General features: G+C 45.0%; 1 protein-coding gene and 1 pseudogene across 3 annotated transcripts in view; one reads left to right on the top strand and one right to left on the bottom strand.

Annotated features, from left to right (window-relative positions):
* URB1 (URB1 ribosome biogenesis factor) overlaps positions 1 to 11,908 on the bottom strand; it is a 64,906-nt gene extending 52,998 nt beyond the window's left edge. For 2 of the 3 annotated variants that reach the window (XM_024758244.1, XM_024758243.1), the window contains exons 1-6: positions 11,692 to 11,908; positions 9,001 to 9,140; positions 8,129 to 8,280; positions 7,111 to 7,243; positions 2,544 to 2,640; positions 457 to 542 (exon numbers count right to left, since the gene is read on the bottom strand). In XM_024758244.1, the coding sequence (XP_024614012.1) occupies positions 457 to 542; positions 2,544 to 2,640; positions 7,111 to 7,243; positions 8,129 to 8,280; positions 9,001 to 9,140; positions 11,692 to 11,833 (750 nt within the window). In that variant the 5' untranslated portion in view covers positions 11,834 to 11,908. The remainder of the gene's footprint in view (positions 1 to 456; positions 543 to 2,543; positions 2,641 to 7,110; positions 7,244 to 8,128; positions 8,281 to 9,000; positions 9,141 to 11,691) is intronic. The other variant, XM_024758242.1, reaches the window with a different exon arrangement.
* LOC112408665 (elongation factor 1-alpha 1 pseudogene) lies at positions 11,832 to 21,657 on the top strand (annotated as a pseudogene).
* The last annotated feature ends 219 nt before the right edge of the window (positions 21,658 to 21,876 follow it).

Below are 21,876 nucleotides of genomic sequence, written 5' to 3' on the forward strand. Positions count from 1 at the left end.
TTTATGTTGGGAGGATCATTGAGTTTTTCTAACTGATCATTTAAGGGGCTACTGTATCAAAGACAGTTATCCCTTCAGCAAGTTTTAAAATTTCTGTAAGATGCATGTAAAAGGCAGAACATGCAAGATGACACAAAATAACATTTTGCCAGGTGAGTAAATGAAGAAGAGTTATATTTACAGCTCAGTTACCCCAGTGGCTTCCTGTGAAACAGCGGGGAGCGGGGAGCAGCTTTTCTCCTGTTGTGATGAAACAGCAGCCTCGCCTGAACTGAAGTGGTGGCTTCAGTGCCTGTACCCTTCAGGACTGGCTCATCACCACCAAGTTTCTGCTTAAGAAACGGTTTCCCATTCAACCTATACCACAACCCATATAACCTACGATGTTATAGCTCTAAAGTCCTGTAAAACACTGGAGCAAACAAATGATAGCAACACTGATCACCAAAAACGTACCTTCGTTTCCAGTGTGGACAACACAATATTGATGGTAGAGATCCTATCTTCCTTCATGCCTGAGCTAAAGATGCAAGGAATAAATTCTGAAAGTAAAAGTTTCAAAGCATTAGACTCAAAAATACACTGAATGAGAACCGATGAGAGAACATTACTTCTTAAAATGTTTGTTTGCTCTACCATTCTTAAAATGGTACAGCAAACAATGCCATTTACTTGCCTTTTTTTTTGTTTTTTAAGTTTTGTCTTTTTTAATTATACAAATTCACAGTAGGGAAAGCTATTTTTGTGACATAGGAAATAAATATCTGAAAGCAAAACAATGACTGAACCATTAAAGTTCAATAGTTCCTTCAGTTCTGTTTTACTTTCCTTTTCTCATTAACTTCGGTAAAGTTAATTTAACACTGACGGTTTGAAAGAGAACGTATGTAGGGTACGATTACAGTTTTCCAAAGTTTCTCTCTTCGCTTACACTTGCTCAGAGATGTATTTAAAGTGACGGTCGTCACTTTATTGATTGGTGGTAGAACTGCTTTCTCTTCATACTTTTGGGATCACCAAGGACTCAGCCTCCACAGCTTGAAGCTGTATCATTACTAACATACTGGTGAAAAGCAGCAAAGCAATTACAATTTCTCTTCCTCCATACATGCTTAATGGGCACACATAATTTCTACAAAAGCAAATTCATTACTCTTAAAAAAAAAATCAGAGAATACCAGACAGAAATTTAAGATCAACCATAACTCCACTACCCAAAAGTTAACACTGTTGATGTCTGGGTTACCAGTTAACTGTTAACCTTCTGACATATCCATATTCTGTTAAATTTAACTTTTAGTAAAACGGGATCACACTTTACCAGTTTTATAACTGAGTTTACACCCAATCCTATATCCTTAAAAAATCTGACATCTATATATATATTTCTACATCATTGTTAATAGCTGCATTCCTCCTTGTGACCAGTCCTCAATTTGCTCAATCCCTTGCTGGTGGGTAGTTAGGAGGAGTCCAATTTTCAGCTAATAAGAAAAAATGTCCCCTAACAAAACCTCTGCTCACATCCTTAATTATTTCCTTAGTATAAATGACTAGATGCGGAATGGCTGGACCAGCCCCACTGCCCTGCAGAAACTTTAACAGAAGTGCATCCCTGCCCCTTTAGCAGCATGGATGGATAACCCCAAATCAGTGTCCTTTATTTAATAAATGGCCAGACGCCGAGAAGACCCTGAAGGATTCTGAAGAAACGCCCAGCCCTGGTTGCAGAGGGCATCCCACACGGGCCCGGCAACGAGCAGGACGTGTCCACTGTGCCACGCAAAGGAAGCATCACCTCCAAGGGGCCGCTACCCAGACCAGGGTGACGACACACCGGGAGCAGTACCCGCACCTGCTCGTAAATGGTCCCTGCAGCTCGTTCCGGAGGGGGCTCTGGGCTCCCTCGCTGGGGGAGGTGGGGGAAAGGCTGGCGGCCCCACGCTGTCCCTCCCCTGACAAGTGCCTGGGTCCCAGCCGGGACACCAGCTCCTCATCCCAGACAGGGCTTGATCCCGGGGGATCTTACTGGACAACTGCCCTCTCCGCACTGCCATTCACAGTCTTGATAAAACACAAGTAGCCCTAATAGATTAAACTACACCAAGCCTTGCTCTAGAGACATTGGCATCAGAAGGTGGTACTGTTGGAATTCTCTGAAGCTCTACTACTAATATTCTGGTAACACTAGGCATTTTTTTAAAACACAATTACTAAGAAAAGCAGGGTAGCCACGGCTATGAATCCATGTACTTTCTGGAACCATAAAGACTCCTTTGTCTGCATGAGTCTCTGAAGTGTGCACTTCTCCTTTGTTAGGCCCGCTCAGCAGCCAGCTAGCGAAACAGGGATATCTCTGTCCGCACTGATCAGCGGTATCAAAACCGCACTGACCAAAGTCTTGCGCCACACACACCCTTTACCCTAGTGTACACGGCAGCTGCAAAGTCTGCAGACTTTTATTAACATGCAAAATGCTCTGTGGTAGGTTTTTCAAAACAGTCACAAGCAGGCTGTGCCCCGAGACAAAGAGACACACCTACCTTTCAACTCCAGCACTTGTGCGATTGTGCTATCATCGCCTGCGATCAAGAAGGAAAGAGCGAACTGAATGTAGGCCAGCCGGACGTCATGCACTCCCTGGGGGCAAAGGAGACCCGCATGTCACGTGCATATCCACACACACTCACAGAGGCCTCCCGGGCTTGTGCCATTAGCGGGTCTAAGTCTAAAACCACTGGTCGTCTCTTTATGTAAACAAAGGGGTTTTTTTCTTTGCTCTTTCCCCTCAATCTTCTACTCTATTTCTCCTTCTCTTTCAAACTCTCTCTAAATACAGAAGTATAGGTCTCCCCTTCCCCGACTGTAATAGATACACATTTTTAGTTCATGGATTCCCTTTGGTATAGAGCAGAAGACGCTCAGCCTGTCTGGATGTGACCTACTCTTGTGTAATGAAACAATACATCCATGTTTTTGAAAATCCAGAGATAATGGAAAGGCTAGTGCTCATTCTGAGGAGACATCAATGAGGTGACATCTGGCTTTTATATTACAAACTTACATCAGACACCAACGTACAGATGCTGTCTCATTACAAACCCACCATGGCCTTCCCAGGACTGCGATGTGCACTGTCCCGCAGGCATCAGCCACTACCCAGGAGAGCATCCCCAGTGAGGGCCCAAAGGCCATGACCAACAGACAACACCTCAGGGGAAACCGCTAGGGCCACCTGATCAGTTTTCCCTCCCAGCAACTTTAAGACAAACCTGTGTCTCACATTCCTTTTTTACATCCAAAGAACCCACAGCATATGATCATGCAGGTCTCGTCAGCTGGACCAGAACTAGCACATATGCTCAGATCCTCCACTGCTTACATCGAAAACTTTTCCCTATTTCAGTTATTCCAAAGGTACTTTAATTCGATGACAAGAAGTAAGTGAACATCACGGAGAATGACTGCCCTGAATGCCTGAAAAAATTAAGGAGTCTCCGCCTTCCAAGAGTCCCATTCCACTTAGTAGTGGCAGCAGAGGTGGGGGCAGTAGCGATGATGATGGTGATGGTGGTGATGGTGGTGATGATGGTGATGTTAGTGATGATGATGGTATCAATAACGTTCACTGAGCACTTACTATGTGCCAGACACTATGTCAGACGCTACACATCTGTTATCTCATTTACTCCTTATAACGATCTGAGGTACAGATGCCCACAATACCCATTTTACAGATGGGAAAACTGAGGTTTTAAAAACTTCATTTAAGGTTACATAACTACTAAGTGAGTAAGTACTGGAACTGGAATGATACGAAATACCTGTACAAACACACTGCTTCATGCCCAACTTCACATCTGCCTACAGAGAAGTTCCTTCTTCTCGGGGGTCCCATGGCATTTTTGTTCCACTTTTTCTCAAGGTGCAAGGACCGTAGCTGGCACCATTTAGGCCTCTATGTATTTAATTAATTCTGTCTTGTTTTATTGGATATGTTTCTTCTGGAGAAAAGAACGAGCACACGACCCCTTGTCTGTAACATCTGGGTGGAGGCCTTGCTCGTTCCTCGTACTGATGGAGTTTATCTCCATCCACGCCACAGAACACACGTCAGCAAGACCTTACAAGATCAATGCTGCTTTATTCCAAATACACTAAGAGCCCCAAACTACCCTCTTGCCCTGGGGACCAACCTGTGGGCCTCTTCACCATATGGAGTTTGGGTACAATGATGGCTAAAGTCTTGAAAGTGAGCTGCACTCCTCAGACTGTCAGCAACGCTCCAGTGCTTCATTCACCAACTCGATGTTAATAAAACACCAATTACACTCAAGATGCCATAACTCAGGCTGAGAGGATGCAAAGGTGACTCAGATACTGCCCCTGTCCTCAGGAAGCTTAAAGTAACAACTGCTCCCAAGCCATCCAGACGTCTCACTGTTCAAACAAACGTGTCACCTAATTCAAGCACAGTTAACTTGTTATCCTAGTCTATGTACACCTTACATTTCAAAAGAATTCTGGCAAAATGCTAAAACTTGCCTTATAAAATTAAATTAGGTTTTATCCTTTCCCAGAGAGTAGGAAAGGTTCCACAAGTTTTAGGGTTTTTTTCCCCCACTGAAGTACTGGGAGTCAGGGCCCTGGAATGTTGGCCCCAACCTGTCCTTGCAGGTCTTTCTATCCTGCACAAACACAGCAGAGTTGGACCAGATCCCCTCAGGGGTGCCTCCAGCAATGGATTCTGAACTGAAACAGAGGTTAGTTCTCACATGCTGGCATCCATCTTGTATATCCCAGAGAACCCCAAATTTCAGATTCCTGACATTGTGGAGAACAAAACCCCCGAGACGTAGCCCCTGCCCCTCTCCAGCAGCCACCACCAGGCCTCTCCACCTGACCACAGCCCCTCACTGCCCCGGAGCCTCCACCTTCCACCTCCAGCAAACTCCATCAAAGGCAAGAAGGCCACACGCCTACTCTTCATTCCTACCCTGTGAATTCACAGGGTTATTATCCCAGGAAGGAAACATCCTGAACTCTATGGCTTGTTCTGCAAAACACTGTCTAAAATAGACCAAAACATATTTGGTAAAACTGTTCTTGGCACAGGACTTTTAACAATGCTTTCTTTGGATGAAAAAATATTCCTAATCCTCTTTCTTCATGAAGCTTTAATAAGTCCCTCCGAAATGTTAAAAACACTCAAAAAAATTTATCTCCCAGCTTCTTCAATAACTAAATGGCATTTAAAAAAAAAAAAAAAAAAAGGTGGGGAAGAGGCAGAAAACTCAAAGAAATGAAGAGATTTAAGAAAGATATCAACCAACACAATGTGCAACTCTTGTTTGGACCCTGATTTGAACCACGAAGTGTAAAGACGTTTCTGAGATAGTCGGGGAAAAGCTGAGGCCACCCTGGGCATTAGATGATGTTGAGAAATTATTAATGGTGTTAGATACAGTGATGGCACCATGGTTTTGTTGTCTAAAATGTTCTTTCAGTTAGAGATACACACTGAAATATTGACGGTGAAATATATGTGGGATGTGCTGTAACAGACTGCCCCAAAACAACCCAAAAGGTGGGAGGGGTGACAGGGTCTGAAGCTGGATGACAGGTACGTGGGAATTCATTGTGTCCCGTTCTCTATTTTTGAATTTCCCTGATATTTCTCATACTAGAAAAGTTTTTTAATGTCTAGAAACCATTTCCTACAATCTACAGAGTATCTAAGATACTTGATATAAATGATTAAAGGACGTAAAAACACTTTCATTTCAACAACAACTCCCGTTTTACAGATCGAGAGAGATGTAAAGTAACTTGCGAGGCCCTGAGATGAAGCAGCACATGTGCCGTCCTGCAGCTGGATCCAGGCCGGGAAGACCAGCTCGGGTTCTCCCACACTGTGTCCTGGCGACTGGCCTATCCACTGACATGTACTTTACTTAGATGGCGGGGCTGGCTGAGGTCAAGACACAGGGTGGGAAAGGGAAGGGATTCTGACAGGTAATTACTGCCAGGCTGATTGCCAGGGAAGACCAAAGAGCCATGATATCTGCCCTAGCGTGCAAACAGCACACACATTCCTTTTATTAGATACGCACTTAGACGCCAGGAGCCATCACTCATTAAATGGAACTTTTGACACATCAATCGTAGTATCCATGAAACCTGGAATTTTTTCCTCAGAGAAAACCTTATTCATAACCGAGGAAAACCCTCAGCACTGTTGTTACCATGATTAACCTGCAGTCTACTACCTGGCAACGCAGAAACTCTTAACCTCCGGGAAGCGCTGGAGAACAAGATGGCGCCTGGCTGCAGGTCACTTATTCTAACGTGGCTCCTCCAACTGGGCAGACAGGGGTGGGCCTCTGTGGCCTGGTCCTGGTGCTCAGGAAAGGGGCGTGCAGCACGGAGCCCGGGCAGCTGTGGCACTGCCACCGGGGCACCAGCAGGGAGAGTGGACGCACAAACGGGAGAGGCGCTTCGGCAGCCTACAGCTGGCACACGTCGGGAGGATGCCCTCGCACCAGCCTACGAGTCCTGAAGCTCGTACTTTTTTCTTCAAGAACCTTTCCAAACCCAAGTGAAACTTCTGGAGCCACCAGGAAACTTTTTTTTTTAACAGCTCTCCTGAAAACCAAGCATTCTCTTTGGCACAAGCCAGCCCCTACTCATTATAAGACTTATAATTGGGAGACGCAAGAAACATAGTAAAAAGCCATAAATGTCGTCTTTGATGAGGTCACTGCCTTGGCCTCCCAAGGCTTTTCTACGAAGTGGACGGAACCCGCATGGGAGGACCAGGCCACCACCAGGGCCTCACCACGAGGCACATGGAGACCGTTTCCACTGCTCTGTGAAGACGCTCACAAGCTACATCACCCTCACAGGCCAGGAAGGCACTGTGACGCTGGGCCCCCAGAGAAGCTGGTGTCGGACGTCCCTGTCACTCGGGCTCTGCAGGCGACCAGACCCTCACCGCCAGCCAGGAGGGAGGCCTCCCGCCCCATCTACGCGAGGACCAAGGCCAGAGAGAGGAGGACACGTGAAACACTTTGGCCCCCTCAAAGGGAAAGGACGCTCGGCACTCCTCACCTTTGAATCCCTCTTGGTCACCAGCGTGTACAAGGTCTTTTTATTCAAATCGAAATGGCTGCAGACGTCCCTGGCAGCCTCTGGACCCTGGGTCACCATGGCGGCCATCAGGTTCAGGCAGGCTCGAGCCATCCTGTTCAGAGACAAGAAGGAAAGCAGGAGTGTCAGGACAGCAGAAACACAAAGCCACCCCCCGAGAAGCAGCTGCACACTTGGCTGTGTGGTCTGCTACCCCCAAACCAGAAAACGGAAGGAAGGAGACATGCAGACACGCTCTTTCTTTTAAAAAAACCCTCAGGAAATCTTCAAAGAAAGCTAAAAATCTGAGTTTGAGTAGGATCTAAGAACACAAAAGGCAAGGTCAGAAGAAGATGGCCGCGTCTGTGTCCAGTCAATGGTCATGTATCTGGACCCACATCACCCCTGCCTTTGCAGGGCACGGCAAACACTTCCGCACAGTGGGCATCCCCAAATGCGAGCTCCTGGCTGCCTTCCCATCCTGCAGTTACCCAAAATTCACAGTTACTGAGCACCTACTACAAACTAGGCGCCGTTTAGGTGCTGGGAGGATGGCATTTTACAGGACGGTCAAGGCCTCCACCTGCAGGTACCCAGAATTCTAGGGGAGGGAGACAGCGAGTCAAGACGTCGATATGGATATTATGGCACACGTATAGCTGTGGATGCGGCGGCCAGAGAGGGCCTCCCTGAGATGACACCTCTGCAAAGCCCTGAAGGCGGAGAGGGAGGGTGCCCGTGAGGACCTCGGGGAAGAGCTGTCGGGACAAAAGAACGGGCAGCTTGAAGGAGGTCTGAAGTGTTCCCAAGACAGCAGGGAGAGCAGCAGGGCAGGAGGAGAGGGCCCGGTCAGAGGAGGAGGGGCAGAGCCACAGTCTTGATGGCCTCGGAAGCTGCTCCGCTCTGTTTGTGAGTGGAGGAAAGGTCAAGGGCACTTGTGGGGCGCGGAAGGCAGACCAAGCCCAAGGCTAGTCCTGCCACGGAAAGGCGGGCAACTTACCTGTAACCCGAAGCATACAGGGACTCACAGATGAGCTTCATGTGGTTATTCATTAGCTTTTTCACGATGTTGGTTCCCACCACATGAAAATGGGAAAGGTCACTGGCTGTCCGCAATAATATGGCCTCGAAAACTTGAAATATTAAAAGCATCTGCAAAGACAGAACTGAAATGCTTACGAACCATCTCCTTTCTTTTCCTCTTCTACATATGTTTTCCTCTAGTCTTAGCCACAGCCACCTGCAGGTTTAAAACCTTCAACTTGCAGGATGACGCCTACCCAGATGCCAAGCCAAACACAGGGATCTGCCAGGCCCCAGGCTCTGGAATCAGTCTTGTTCCAATAGTCTAGCTAAATAGAGATAAGCTCGCTTACAATTAAACCAAATGAAGTTAAAAGAGAAATTTCTGCTACTGATTCAGCCTCACTGCTTTGGGGATATTCAGGTCTACAGCCTTACAGCAATAATCCTGAGATTTCAACAGGTTCATAAATATCCCAAGTTTTGAACCTCTTTGGAACCAGACAACAACAGCTCAATATATGTCTGTACCTGTGACACGCAGTCTTTACCTATTTCCCTTTTGTTAAAGCAAACCATGGTGAGACTAAGTGGATTTAGATTAAGAATCTATGATCTTTCCTTCTGGTATTATTCACCAATAACAAGTTACTATTTTCCACTAAAATGCTTTCAAAGGTTATACTGCAAAAATGAATGTATCCCTACAGCACAGGCACACAGCATCATTTTCTGTAGAAAGCTGGTAATGTCCTGGAAATTTATATCACATTTCTCTTCATCAAGCTTAACACAACAGTAGCATTAACTTTTTCTTCTCTCCATCAGGCCAGGTCAGAAATAGCATACTTCACTTTCGGGGTGCTTCTCCCCACTCAGGAGCTGGAAAATCTCTGCACATTCAACAGAAATCTTTATGTACCCCTCCACGACATCATACACATCTTCTCGTGGCAGCTTCTTGGCCGCAGAAACAAAGGCTTCCAAGGCTGAAATGAGAGTTAGGATCAAATGTGAACGAGGACAGCCTAGAAACAATCTCAGCCGCTACTGCAACAGAGGGAGATTTCAGCAGGAACATCCAGGTGACTGCAAGTGCCACTTACTGAGATGGAGAACAGAGGAGCAGGGAGGAGACGGGGAGATCAAGAGTTAGGACACGGTCTTTCCTCCATCACCACTAAGTCATAGGCAACATCTTTCAAGGGCACTGGTTTAGAGCAGAACGCTTCCTGATGCAGGTATCCTCCCCGATGGTGATACTCATCTACTCCTGAGCACCCTCTGGGCCTTTATCAATCTAACCCTGCTCTCCCCTCCTACCCACCCCTCCCCCACCACCATGAAGGGACTATATAATGGATAGAGAAAATGTGGGATATCTATACCTATATACAGAAATATATACAATGGAATATTATGCAGCCTTTAAAAAAGAAGGAAACTCTGCCTTTTGAGACAACATGTATGGACCTTGAGGGCATTTTTTTTTTTTTTTTATATAAGTCAGACAGGGAAAGACGAACACTGTATGTTCTCACTTACATGTGGAATCTAAAAAAGCCAAACTCATAGAAATAGAGAGTAGAATGGAGGTTGCCAGGGACTGGGGGATGGGTAAAATGAGGAGATGTTGGTCAAAGGGTATAAACTTATAGCTATAAGACGCATAAGTTCCAACGAATCTAATGTACAGCACTGTGACTCTAGTTAACAACACTGTATCATATACTTCAGAGCTATTAAGAGAGTAGATCTTAAATGCTATCACCACAAAAAAAGTGGTAATTATATGAGGGGATGGAAGTGCTGACTAACCTAATTTGGGTAATGATTTCACGCCATACATGTGTATCAACTCACCACATTGTACACCTGAAACTTACATATGCTAGATGTTAATAATACCTTAATAAAGCTGGAAAAAACAAAACAAAACACAACAGAAAGAAAACCTTCCCTAACACCTGGATGAAAACAAAACCCTCTAACATTGATCAAATCCACTTCTCTGATGGTCCAGTGAGGTGATCCTACCACAGAAAGTTACGAGAACATATCAAAAGGGAGGGAGAATCCGAGACCAGATTCAAACACAAATCCAACGGAGCCTCACACAAGGGATTCACGCTTTCACCCATTGCCTTCAGCCCTGCCACACCTCCCAAATCCTTCATCTGCACCCAGCACCTGTCAACCCTGGTTTCCTTCTGAAACCAGTTCAAATGCAGTGCCCAAAAGTACAGAGCTCTGGGCAAAACCACGAACGTGTCTAAGGTTACAATCCTTCAAATAATTAAACATGCTCTTTCTTCCACCAGAAAGTCTCCTATCCCTGTCCTTTAGAGGACTTGTGCTGGAACAGTCTGAACGCGATTCTACGGATTGACATCTGCCTTTCCACCTGATCGTTCATAAGCTTCACGGTGGCAGGGCCCACGTGATTCTTACTCACCATTTTATCTCTACCCCAGCAAATAACAACCCCTTGTAAATAATGAACAAATGAATGTATGAAATGTATAATTCTGTGCTACAGCAGGTATCATCTTCCTAGGACTGGCTAGCAGTTGCAGGTATCAAACGTTTAAAAACAAAACCTGTGGGGCTTCCGTGGTGGCGCAGTGGTTGAAGAGTCCGCCTGCCAATGCAGGGGACACGGGTTCGTGCCCCGGTCCGGGAAGATCCCACATGCCGCGGGGCGGCTGGGCCCGTGAGCCATGGCCGCTGAGCCTGCGTGTCCAGAGCCTGTGCTCCGCAATGGGAGAGGCCACAACAGCGAGAGGCCCGTGTACCGCAAAAAAAAAAAAAAAAAATCTGTGGACGACAAACTGGAAACTGAGGGTATTCTGGCGATTAACTTAATAATTTTTCAGTTGAGAAAAACACTGTCACTGTTTCATTTTGACACAGTGCCAGTGTTCCACATACTAGCATATTCAATTGTGTTTTGTCCTTGTAAGTTAAATACTTTCTAACGGATTACAAGGAGTTGTGATGGGTGGTCACACTTTTCAAAAAATGAAATTATAGAGTCTGCTTTATATCAGTCACTAGTCTAATCCGGGTCAACTGACAAGTCCTGTGGTGGCTTCATGTGATAGCTTATTACCTGTTATCGGGTCAGTATGAGCGTTGGAGAATCAGGGCTACGGAAAACAGAGCTGACAGCCACGGTAGTAGCAAACCTGCTCACTGAACAGCCCCGAGATGACTCACCGGCAGGACTCCACAAATAATCTGCTGTGTGGATGAGCAGTACAAGTATTCACTTTCCTAGCAGTGGCAGTAAAGAATTTTAGAGCTTGCTGAGGGATGCTGTCCAGGAAAGGGAAACATACAGTCGCAGGGAACTGTCACAATCAAGCAAGTCGGGGCCCTGGACTCGAAAGCACCCGGGTCTCGGTTTCCCGACTGCAAATCGGGAGACTGGTCTCTGCAGAAAGGAGCGGCTGTGTCTGCACACGGAGGCCCCACCCAGACCGAAGCCGGGAGGCAGCCTCGCACGCTCGCACTCTCTTCCCCGAGCCCCACACTCACCCGGCGCAGCGCCCTGCGGGTCCCTCAGCTGAGCCTTGAAGCGCACGCCCGTGAGCTCTTCGGTGCGGGCCCGCTTGGCTGCGCCCGCTTGGGGAGCCGCGCCGTCCTGGCCGCCCGGGGCCTTCCTCTTGGGGCCCCCCATGGCCGAGAAGGCGGGGGCGCACCGGGATCCACACACCCGGGGTCCTGACAACAGGACACACGCGGACAACCAACGCGTGTCTCTGGCCAACACGTGGGCTGAAAGGGGCGGGGCTGGCGGAAGAGGCAGGACCTCCGGAGGGAGGTCGGCGGAAGGGGCGGGACCTCTGAGAAGGGCGGTCCGACGGGAAGCAGGTAGTGAAGGTGCGGGAACCCGGCGTCCTGGGTTCCCCCTTGGTGCTAATGGTCCAGCTAGCTTGCTGGCGGCCCGGGGCAAGCCGACACCCCCGCTCGGCCGCGGCGGGTAGAGAGGCCCATCGGCGGCCTTCTCGAGCGTTCTTGGAAGGAAGAACCCCGAGGTCCTTCACTCCCGGAGGGCCCGAGCCCAGACGCGTGGTAGCAGCACAGATCAGTTCTTGACCTGAGGGCGCTCTGATGAAGCCTCTTGAACTTGATTGACATGCAGCGGGATTCGATGCTTTGCCTATTCGAGGCCCTGCGGGTTGGCCGGGAGGGTGGATACCCCTGGCTAAATGCCAGGCGGGCTTCTGCGGGGAGGTCCTTGGTCAGACACTCGGTCCGAAGTCGTGTGGATTCCCCTAACCCTGACCCCTAGCGTATCTCACAATCTCGACCAAGACCAGCTTGTTTGGTGGGATGTCGCCCCAGACTGACCTCCACTTCCCCCAAACTAATGGGAGGACGGGCACCCTTCCGGCCGTGCAGGGTGGGAGGAAAGGATCAAATGAAGTAACGTCTGTGAAAACCCTTCGTGGACAGCACGGCGGCCTCGACATCTAAGCCACCATCATTAAAATGGAGACAGCAAAGCCAGCTGTCCTGAGCGGAGAAAATGATGCAATGCATGAAAAACTGCTCTGATGGGAAAAAAAGTACCGTGTGTTTTTGTAAGATGTTATTAATTGGCTTGAGAGTCACATTAAATGTTCTGAAATAAAATGGAGGCGTAAATAAATAAGTAAAAACAGGCTGGTGCATTTTTAATACAACTTCATCAATACTTGGTTATGTGTTCAAATAAATCATGATCCATTAGATGAGTAATTTGATGATTGCAGGAGTTGGCTGTCAGCTTGTCCTTTAGTTTCAGGAAGTACCCTCCTGTGTTCTGTAAGCAGATCTGTAGTGAGCATGTGAGAACGTGGTTTTTTGTGGCCTGTTGGAGTTTCCGTCTCTTATAGAAAACGTCCATGGGGTTGACCCTGAGTCCCTCACCTGACAAGACTGTTGTGCTTGTGGAAATGTCTACCTTGTAAGCAGGTCAGAAGGAGTGGCCTGAAAAGATCTGAGCTCTTGCAGCGGTACTAAAAGAAAGGGATATGCCCCAAATTCAGGCTGTAAAGGGCAATACTCTTGTTAGCAAAGACAGACTTAATTCTGACTAACTGTCCACATGGGTTCTCTTCTGTGGTTAATTGCCAACCACCAAGTTTGTTTTCAACCAGGGTGGACCTGACCAAAGAGACAGCAGGGAGAGGTAGGAAACACTCAAAAACTATTCAGTTTCTGCCTGTGTGGCCTTGGGCAAACAAAGACGGAGAGAGTGGGAGAACTTGGTAGTACCACCCAGCTGATAAGTAGTGGACCACTCACCCCGTGTGTCCCAACCCCAATTTAAAAACCAAGAAACAGGGGACTTCCCCGGTGGCAAAGTGGTTAAGAATCCGCCTGCCAAGGCAGGGGACACGGGTTTGAGCCCGGGAAGATCCCACGTGGCGCGGAGCAACTAAGCCTGTGCACCACAACTACTGAACCCGTGCGCCTAGAGCCCGTGCTCCACAAGAGAAGCCACCACAATGAGAAGCCTGTGCACTACGATGAAGAGTGGCTCCCGCTTGCCGCAACTAGAGAAAGCCCACGTGCAGCAATGAAGACCCAACGCAGTCGAAAAAAAATAAGTGTCTATATAAATGAATATAGAGACCTGGGTCTTGAGCTTGGTTATCCGAAAAGGCAAGTTGACTAAGTATGCTGTCAAAAAGCCTCAGGTTGCAGGTTTTCAAATCTACAAGCTTATGAACTGGTCCTTGGACTGTGGTGAATTGACCAAGGGAAGAGTCCAGCCTCTAATAGACAACCAGTTCATCTCCACTGGCCATATTTCTCATTCACATCTGTTAAGTGAGTGTGTTTATTTATTCCCATTTCAATCTTACAAGGTTAAGTTCAAGTTCTGGAAATGGATAAAAGGAGAAGCTCAATCAAAGACTGTACCAAGTTCATATTAAAGCATGTTTATCACGGACTCTCAGGATGTGAGAATGATATATTGCTGTACACAAGCTGAGAGTTTACCCTGCATTATTTCATCTGGTTAAACGCTTGTTAATGCAATCACATTATAGAGAGGAGAGGAATGGAATTCCTTTCTCTATTCTGATACAAGTTTTAGTCTCTTTAGTGACGAATGTTTTAATATGACACTTACCTGCCATCAAAACTGTTCCATTATCTGCTTGTTTAGCAGTGGGAAGAATGAAGCATTCTTTCAAGAACAGTCACTATGAACTCCAGTGAAAGATCGTGTCCATAGGCTAGAAGAGATAAGTAAACCTACAGCAATATTTGCTATGTGCATTGCATTATACAACCAGCCATAATAGATTCCAAAAAGTATTACATGGTAGACTTACCCTCAAGAGATTTACAGTATCACTGGGATGATAAATATCATTGTGATAACCTGATAAGTTCAATCACAGTAAAGAATTTAACCAAGAACCCAAGATGATATGAGATGCTACAAGGCCATGTAATAATTATCAAATGAATTATTTGAGCAATAGATACATCACATTAGTATGATCCAGGCTAGGTTGTTGTGAGTTTCTTACCGAAATGATAGTGAAGCAGAGAAGAAAATGGAAGCATCTTATTTGTCTTTTGTTTCTCCTCTGAGACGAAGTTGAAGAAAAGCAGAAAATGTTCCCCTCTTGTCCAATATGGAACTAGCCAAAGTGTGAGGCCAGTCGATAGAAATCATGACATAGATGGTGCTTGTCTTCTTAAATTTCCCCAAGTCCACTCTCCGCTCACCTCCCCACACATGCACACACAGCACCTTCTTGCTGCCCCCATCTTCCCAAAGCCCCAGTTGTTGCAGCTTTCCCAGAACTTATATCCCAGGATAATGCTTCCTCCAGAATTATTCATTTTTCTTCCTCCCTCCCTATGCTAAGTCCCCCTTCTTCCCCACACTTTCTCCTTAACCTGTTTCCTTATGAAAGCTGTTTTTAGCTAGCTATCAGAAGATAGAGAAATTTGGTGAATTTACCATAAGGTGTTGGAGAATAATATCAACTTGCAGCCAACCCATGAATATTTTTACACTTTAAAAGCGGGCATTTGGAGATCACAACTTCCCCAGTGAATTTCTAGTAGTTGCATTTTAGTCACTGTGACATTGAATGGGGGCTGGAGCTGGGGTACGAACAGGCAGGTCATGAGCCAGGAGGTAAAGAGCTACTGAACATTCTGCGTGAATCTGCCTGTGAATTCCAGCCATTATCCCATATTTTATAGTTGGGGGGGCTATGCCCCTGTGTTTAAAAATATACTTTCAAATCCATTCAGGAAGTATGCACTCATCCTACTGGGACAATTCCCATAAGAGTCATAGCCACAATAAATACGTATTGTGTTGATGACCAGGGTTTCAGATCAGACTGTTCAAAAATACTAGGTTATTGAGTTGATGGCCCTAATCTTTGAACAGTGAAATGTAGCAAAATCCATACCCAATTAAGAGATTAAAATATCAACGATAAATTTCAAAGCTATTGTGAAAACTGGTCTAACATCTTAGTCATTGGACAGAAATATGAGAAAATATAGAAAATTTAAATAACAATGTATTCAAACTAATACCTGGTATGAGAACTTTATACACACAAACAGAATACATGTTCTTCTTAAATAACAGGGAACAGTCATAAAAATTGACTACCTCCTAGGCCACAAAGGAGGCCCTAATAAATTTCAAAAAAAAAAAAAAATCAACATCATGCAGACCATGTTCTCTGACCATCAGGCAATAAAATTTGACTTGATAATAAGAGGATAGGTTTTTAAAAATCCCATAAGGGGCTTCCCTGGTGACGCAGTGGTTAAGAATCCACCTGCCAATGCGGGGGACACAGTTTCAAGCCCTGGTCTGGGAAGATCCCACATGCTGCAGAGCAACTAAGCCCGTGCACCACAACTACTGAGCCTGCACTCTAGAGCCCACGAGCCACAACTACTGAACCCACGTGCCACAGCTACTGAAGCCCTTGCACCTAGAGCCTGTGCTCCACATCAAGAGAAGCCACCGCAATGAGACGCTCGTGCACCGCAACGAAGAGTAACCCCCGGGCTCGCCACAACTAGAGAAAGCCCGTGTGCAGCAGTGAAGACCCAACACAGCCAAAAAAAAAAAAAAAAAATCATGTAATTAAAAAAAAAAAATCCCATAAGCCTAGGAGAGGGAAAACAAAAACAAAACTTCTAAGTAATCCTTGGGAAGCATTAGGGAAATTATGAAAGACTTGGAATGCAATAAAACGAACACTTTACATTGCTTAGTCTGTGGGACACAGGTCTTAGAGGGAAATTTATAGCTTTAAGTACATTTATCAGAAAGCAAGAAAGGTTGAAAACAAATGAACTGATAATACATATTCAGATCAAGAAATTGGAAAAGGTACAATAGAATCAACCCAAAGAAGTAGGAAGAAAAAAGTAGCAAAGATAAGGAGAGAAACCAGTTATAAAGAAATTGAGAAAAACAATAAAGAATATTCACAAACCAAAAGCTGATTGTTTTTGTTTTTTAGATTAAGTAAACAAACCTGTGGCAAGATAAATGAGGAAGGATAAAGAAAAACTGCAGAACAACAAGACACAGGAGTAAAGGGGGAAAACAGTACACAAACATAGGTTTTTAATAGTAAATATTTAAATGTATTTAGAAACAACTATTCACAAAAACTTTCAAAACTCAAAGAAGTTAACAAATCACCCTTCTGGAAAAGGATAAGAATCCCAAAACTGACACAAAAAAAACACTAGAAAATTTGGATAGACCAATAATTGTTAAATAAAATGATATGAAAACCAAACCTTTCCCAAGGTACAGGTGATTTTCAGACCAGTTCTTGCAATCTTTTAAGAAACAGATAATCCCTACCTTATTCAGTTTGCTTCATAAAACAAAAAAGAAGGAAAGATTCCCAACATCTTTTATGAGGCTAATATAACCTTAAATAGAAAACTAACCATAGATAATACGAAGTAAGAAAATGATGGGCTTATTTCACTTATGGACATAGATGTGTGTAAAGAAAATATTAACTAACCTAATCCAACACTACACTTAAAAAAAAAAAGACACAAAATACAAGGATGGTTTGATGTCATGTCTATGTAATGCACCACATTAATGGATTAAAGGAGAAAAATAAATGATCTCAATAGATGGAAAAATGCATTTGAAAAAATACCTAGTCATGATTTTTTAAATTCATATGAAACTAGGAATACAAGGAACTTCTTTAACTTAATAAAGATTATATGTACCTAAAACCTACAGTCACCATTTTACATAATGGAAAGATTTTCGATGCATTTGAATTATGACTGGGAACAATAGGAAAGACACAGATGAATTCATACTATGCTGCTCTCTATTACTAGAGGTCCTGGTTAATGAAATAAGGTAAGACAAAGAAACAAGATATGGAAGAATTAGAACAGGCAAAACTGTCATCTACTTATAAAATTCAACAGAAATACAAACTAAATAAAAGTTTAGCCAGGTTGTCAGATATAGGATCAAGTTACCAAAATTGGTATCATTACCTCTACACTAGCAATAACTAATTTAAAAATGAAGCAGAAAATGAGACACCATCACAAAGGGAAAAAAATCTGTAAATTATTTCAACTAAAATGACTGCACAGCATCTTTAAGGAGAAAATTGTAAAAAAAGATCTGACTAAATAGACAATAAAATGTTCATGGAAGAACGTCTTCACAGTGTATATTTGTTAGCTAATTCTTCCTAAATTAAGCTATAAAACAAATTATTGCCATTCCAGTCAAAATGAAGAAATTCAAAAAAAATCATGATAAATTTGTGTGGAAATATAAAGGCCTATGAGTAGCTGAGTCAAAAGTACTTCCTTATCATGCATGAATACATATCTTAAAATTATAATAGTCAAATTAGAATGGTAGTGGTAAAAAAAAATAGACAAATAGGCTGGTGTAACAGAATATAGACTCAAAAACAGACCTGTGTCATGGAGGTATAGGTTAACAACTCTGAAGCTGCTTTTATGCATCCTGGAGTTAAATGAATAAGCAAATGGATGGAAAATGACGGGGGTCAGGTCTCTCACTGTTGAAGAGGGCAGTTACTTATAAACAACGAGGTAAGGCTAGAATGAACCCTGTGGGACTGATAAGAGTTGGAGATATCACTATGATCTCATATTTAATTTAATATAAACAGAGATAGATTGATACAGAAATGAGTATAGATATGTATTATACCTGGGTTTGTACACATGCATATATTTCCTAGCTCTTTTCACTGACAGAACCTAGAAGCAGTGACACCCCAGTAGCAATGAGCACAACCAGTGCCCACATCTTGATTTCTAATACCATTACCAAATAAAAGGAACCAGGACACTTTGGAGAAATGGCAAATTCTAAGGCTGGGACAGAGTACGTATTAAACAAGCCCTGAGCATCTTGTAGTACCAGAAAGTAAGAAATGTTTCCCCCAAAATGGAGGATATGTCAAAGAGACACAGGAACCAACTTGAAATAATTCCCAATGGAACAATTTGGGTGACAAAATAATTAACATACTATTGGATTATAATCCCACGTATAAAATAAATGTACATGCCTAGACAGATTATTAAATGATTGTATAAGTAAATGGGGAGAAGACCTTTCTTACAAGGTAAGATTCCTTACAAATCTTACAAAAGTAATCCAGGGCTTCCCTGGTGGTGCAGTGTTTGGGAGTCCGCCTGCCGATGCGGGGGACGCGGGTTCGTGCCCCGGTCCAGGGGGATCCCACGTGCCGCAGAGTGGCTGCGCCCGTGAGCTGTGGCCGCCGGGCCTGCGCGTCCGGGGCCTGTGCTCCGCGGCGGGAGGGGCCGCGGCGGTGAGGGGCCCGCGTACCGCAAAAAATAATCCAAGTAATATATGTAGTTACTTCCTGCTCCAAGAGGTGGAGCTTAGTTCATACACTCTCTCCCCACCTCCTCCAGTGTAGGCTTAGTGACCAACTTCCAAAGATTAGAGTATGGAAAAGGAAAAACTATAACTTTATAGTGGAGAAACATGACAAACACTACCTTAACCAAGTGATCAAGGTCAACATCACCAGTGCTAAGTGCTGTTGTTATCAGGTACCCTTGACATGATGTGATGAGAAGGGCATTTCACGTCTATAGCATCCTTCCCCAAACCCATAACACCAGCCCAATCATGTGAAAGACATCAGACAAATCTAAACTGAGGGAGTCTAAAAAATACATCACCTGTACCCTTTAAAACTGTCAAGATCATGAAAAACAAGGAAAAACTGGACAACTGTCAAAGATCAGATGAGACTGGAGAGACATGACAACTAAATGCAGTGTGATGCCCTGGACTCTATCCTGCGACAGGAGAAGGACACTAGGGGAAAAGTTGGTAAAATACGAATAAAGTTTGGAGTTTAGTTAACAGCAATGTACCAAAGTTGGTTTCTTAGTTTTAACAAAAGTACCAAATAAGCATGAAAAATATGGATATTAGGTGAAACTGGATGAGGGTGTATGGAATTCCTCTTTTCAACTTTTCTGCAAATCTAGCATTATTCCAAAATTAAAACTTTATTCAAAAGAAAACAAAGACCTTTGCATATACAGGAGCTTGATATATGATAAAGGTAGCACTACGTTTTTCACAACGGGTTTTCCACCAGAACACAGCTGTCATGAAATCCACGGCTGAATCTAAGCCAAAATGGGAAAGGAAAAGAGTCATATCAACATTGTAATCACTGGACACTTAGATTCAAGCAAGTCTACCATTAATGGCCATCTGATCTACAAATATGGTGGGACTGACCAAAAAAACATCGAAAAATTTGAGAAGGAGGCTGTTGAGATGGGAAGGGGCTCATTCAAGGATGCCTGGGTTTTGGACAAAGTGAAAGATGAACGTAAGTGTGGCATCACCATTGATATGTTGTATCACCATCAATATCTCCCTGTGGAAATTCAAGACCACCAAGTATTATGTGACCATCACTGATGCCAGAGGGCACAGAGACTTTATCTAAAACATGATCACAGGCACTTCTCAGCCAGACTGTGCTGTCTTTTTTTTTTTTTCTGGTATGCAGGCCTCTCACTGCTGTGGCCTCTCCCGCTGCGGAGCACAGGCTCTGGACGCGCAGGCTCAGCGGCCATGGCTCATGGGCCCAGCCGCTCCACGGCATGTGGGATCTTCTGGGACCGGGGTACGAACCCACGTCCCCTGCATCGGCAGGCGGACTCTCAACCACTGAGCCACCAGGGAAGCCCTGTGCTGTCTTGATTGTTGCCGGTGGTGTTGGTGAATTTGCAGCAAGCGTTCCAAGAACAAGCAGACCCATGAGTGTGCCCTTCTGGCTTACACACTGGGTGTGAAGCAATTAATTGTTGGTGTTAACAAAAGGGATTCCTACAACAGGAAAGAGATACAAGGAAATCATTCAGGAAGTCAGGACCTACATTAAGAGAATTGGCTATAACACTGACACAGTAGCATTTTTGCCATTTCTGGTTGGAATGGTGACAACATGCTGGAGCCATGGAAAGTCATCCATAAAGAAGGCAATGCCCGGCACTTCCCTGGTGGTGCAGTGGTTGAGAGTCCGCCTGCTGATGCAGGGGACACGGGTTCGTGCCCTGGTCCGGGAACATCCCACATGCCGCGGAGCGGCTAGGCCCGTGAGCCATGGCCACTGAGCCTGCGCGTCCGGAGCCTGTGCTCCACAACGGGAGAGACCACAACAGTGAGAGGCCCGCATACCACACACACACACACACACACACACACAAAAGAAGGCAATGCCAGTGGAACCACACCGCCTGAAGCTCTGGATTGCATTCTGCCACCAACTCATCCAACTGACAAACTCATTTGTCTGCCCCTCCAGAACATCTACAAAATTGATGGAATTGATACTGTCCCTGTGGAGCCGGGTGTTCAAACCCAGCACGGTGGTCACCTTGGCTCCAGTCAACGTTATAATTGAAGCCAAGTCTGATGAAATGCACCATGAAGCTCTGAGTGAAGCTCTTCCGGGGGATTATGTGGGCTTCAACATCGAAAAGGTGTCTGTCAAAGATACTCACCATGGCAATGTGGGTGGTGTCAGCAAAAATGACCCCCCAATGGAAGCAGCTGACTTCCGGACTGTCCTAAACTATCCAGGCCAAATCAGTGCTGGCTATGCACCTGTGTGGGACTGTCACCCAGCTCACATTGCTTGCAAATTTGCTGAGCTGAAGGAGGTTGATTGCCGTTCTGAGAAGAAGCCAGAAGACGGCCCCAGATTCTTGAAATCTTGTGAGGCTGCCATGGTTGATACGGTTCCTGTAAGCCCATGTGTGTTGAGAGCTTCTCTGATCCCCCTTTGGGTCGTTTACTGTCGTGACATGAGACACACAGTGGCTATGGATGTCATCAAAACAGTGACCAAGAAGGCTGCTGGAGCTAGTAAGGTCACCAAGTCTGCCCAGAAAGCTCAGAAGGCTAAATTAATATGATCCCCAATACCTGCCACCCCCATCTTAACCGGTGGTAAGAGAATGATCTCAGCCCTGTTTGTCTCAATTGGCCATTTAAACTGGTTACTAATATCAGTGTATCATGAAAACCTTCAGAAGGAAAGAGAATGAATGGTACGTGCGCATGTGTGTGTGTGTGTGTGTGTGTCAGTTTTAAGTTATCAGTTTTTAAAATCAGTACTTTTTAATGGAAACAAC

The sequence above is a fragment of the Neophocaena asiaeorientalis genome, unplaced genomic scaffold (assembly GCF_003031525.2).
Source record: "Neophocaena asiaeorientalis asiaeorientalis breed wild unplaced genomic scaffold, Neophocaena_asiaeorientalis_V1.1 scaffold45, whole genome shotgun sequence".
Lineage (NCBI taxonomy): Eukaryota > Metazoa > Chordata > Mammalia > Artiodactyla > Phocoenidae > Neophocaena > Neophocaena asiaeorientalis.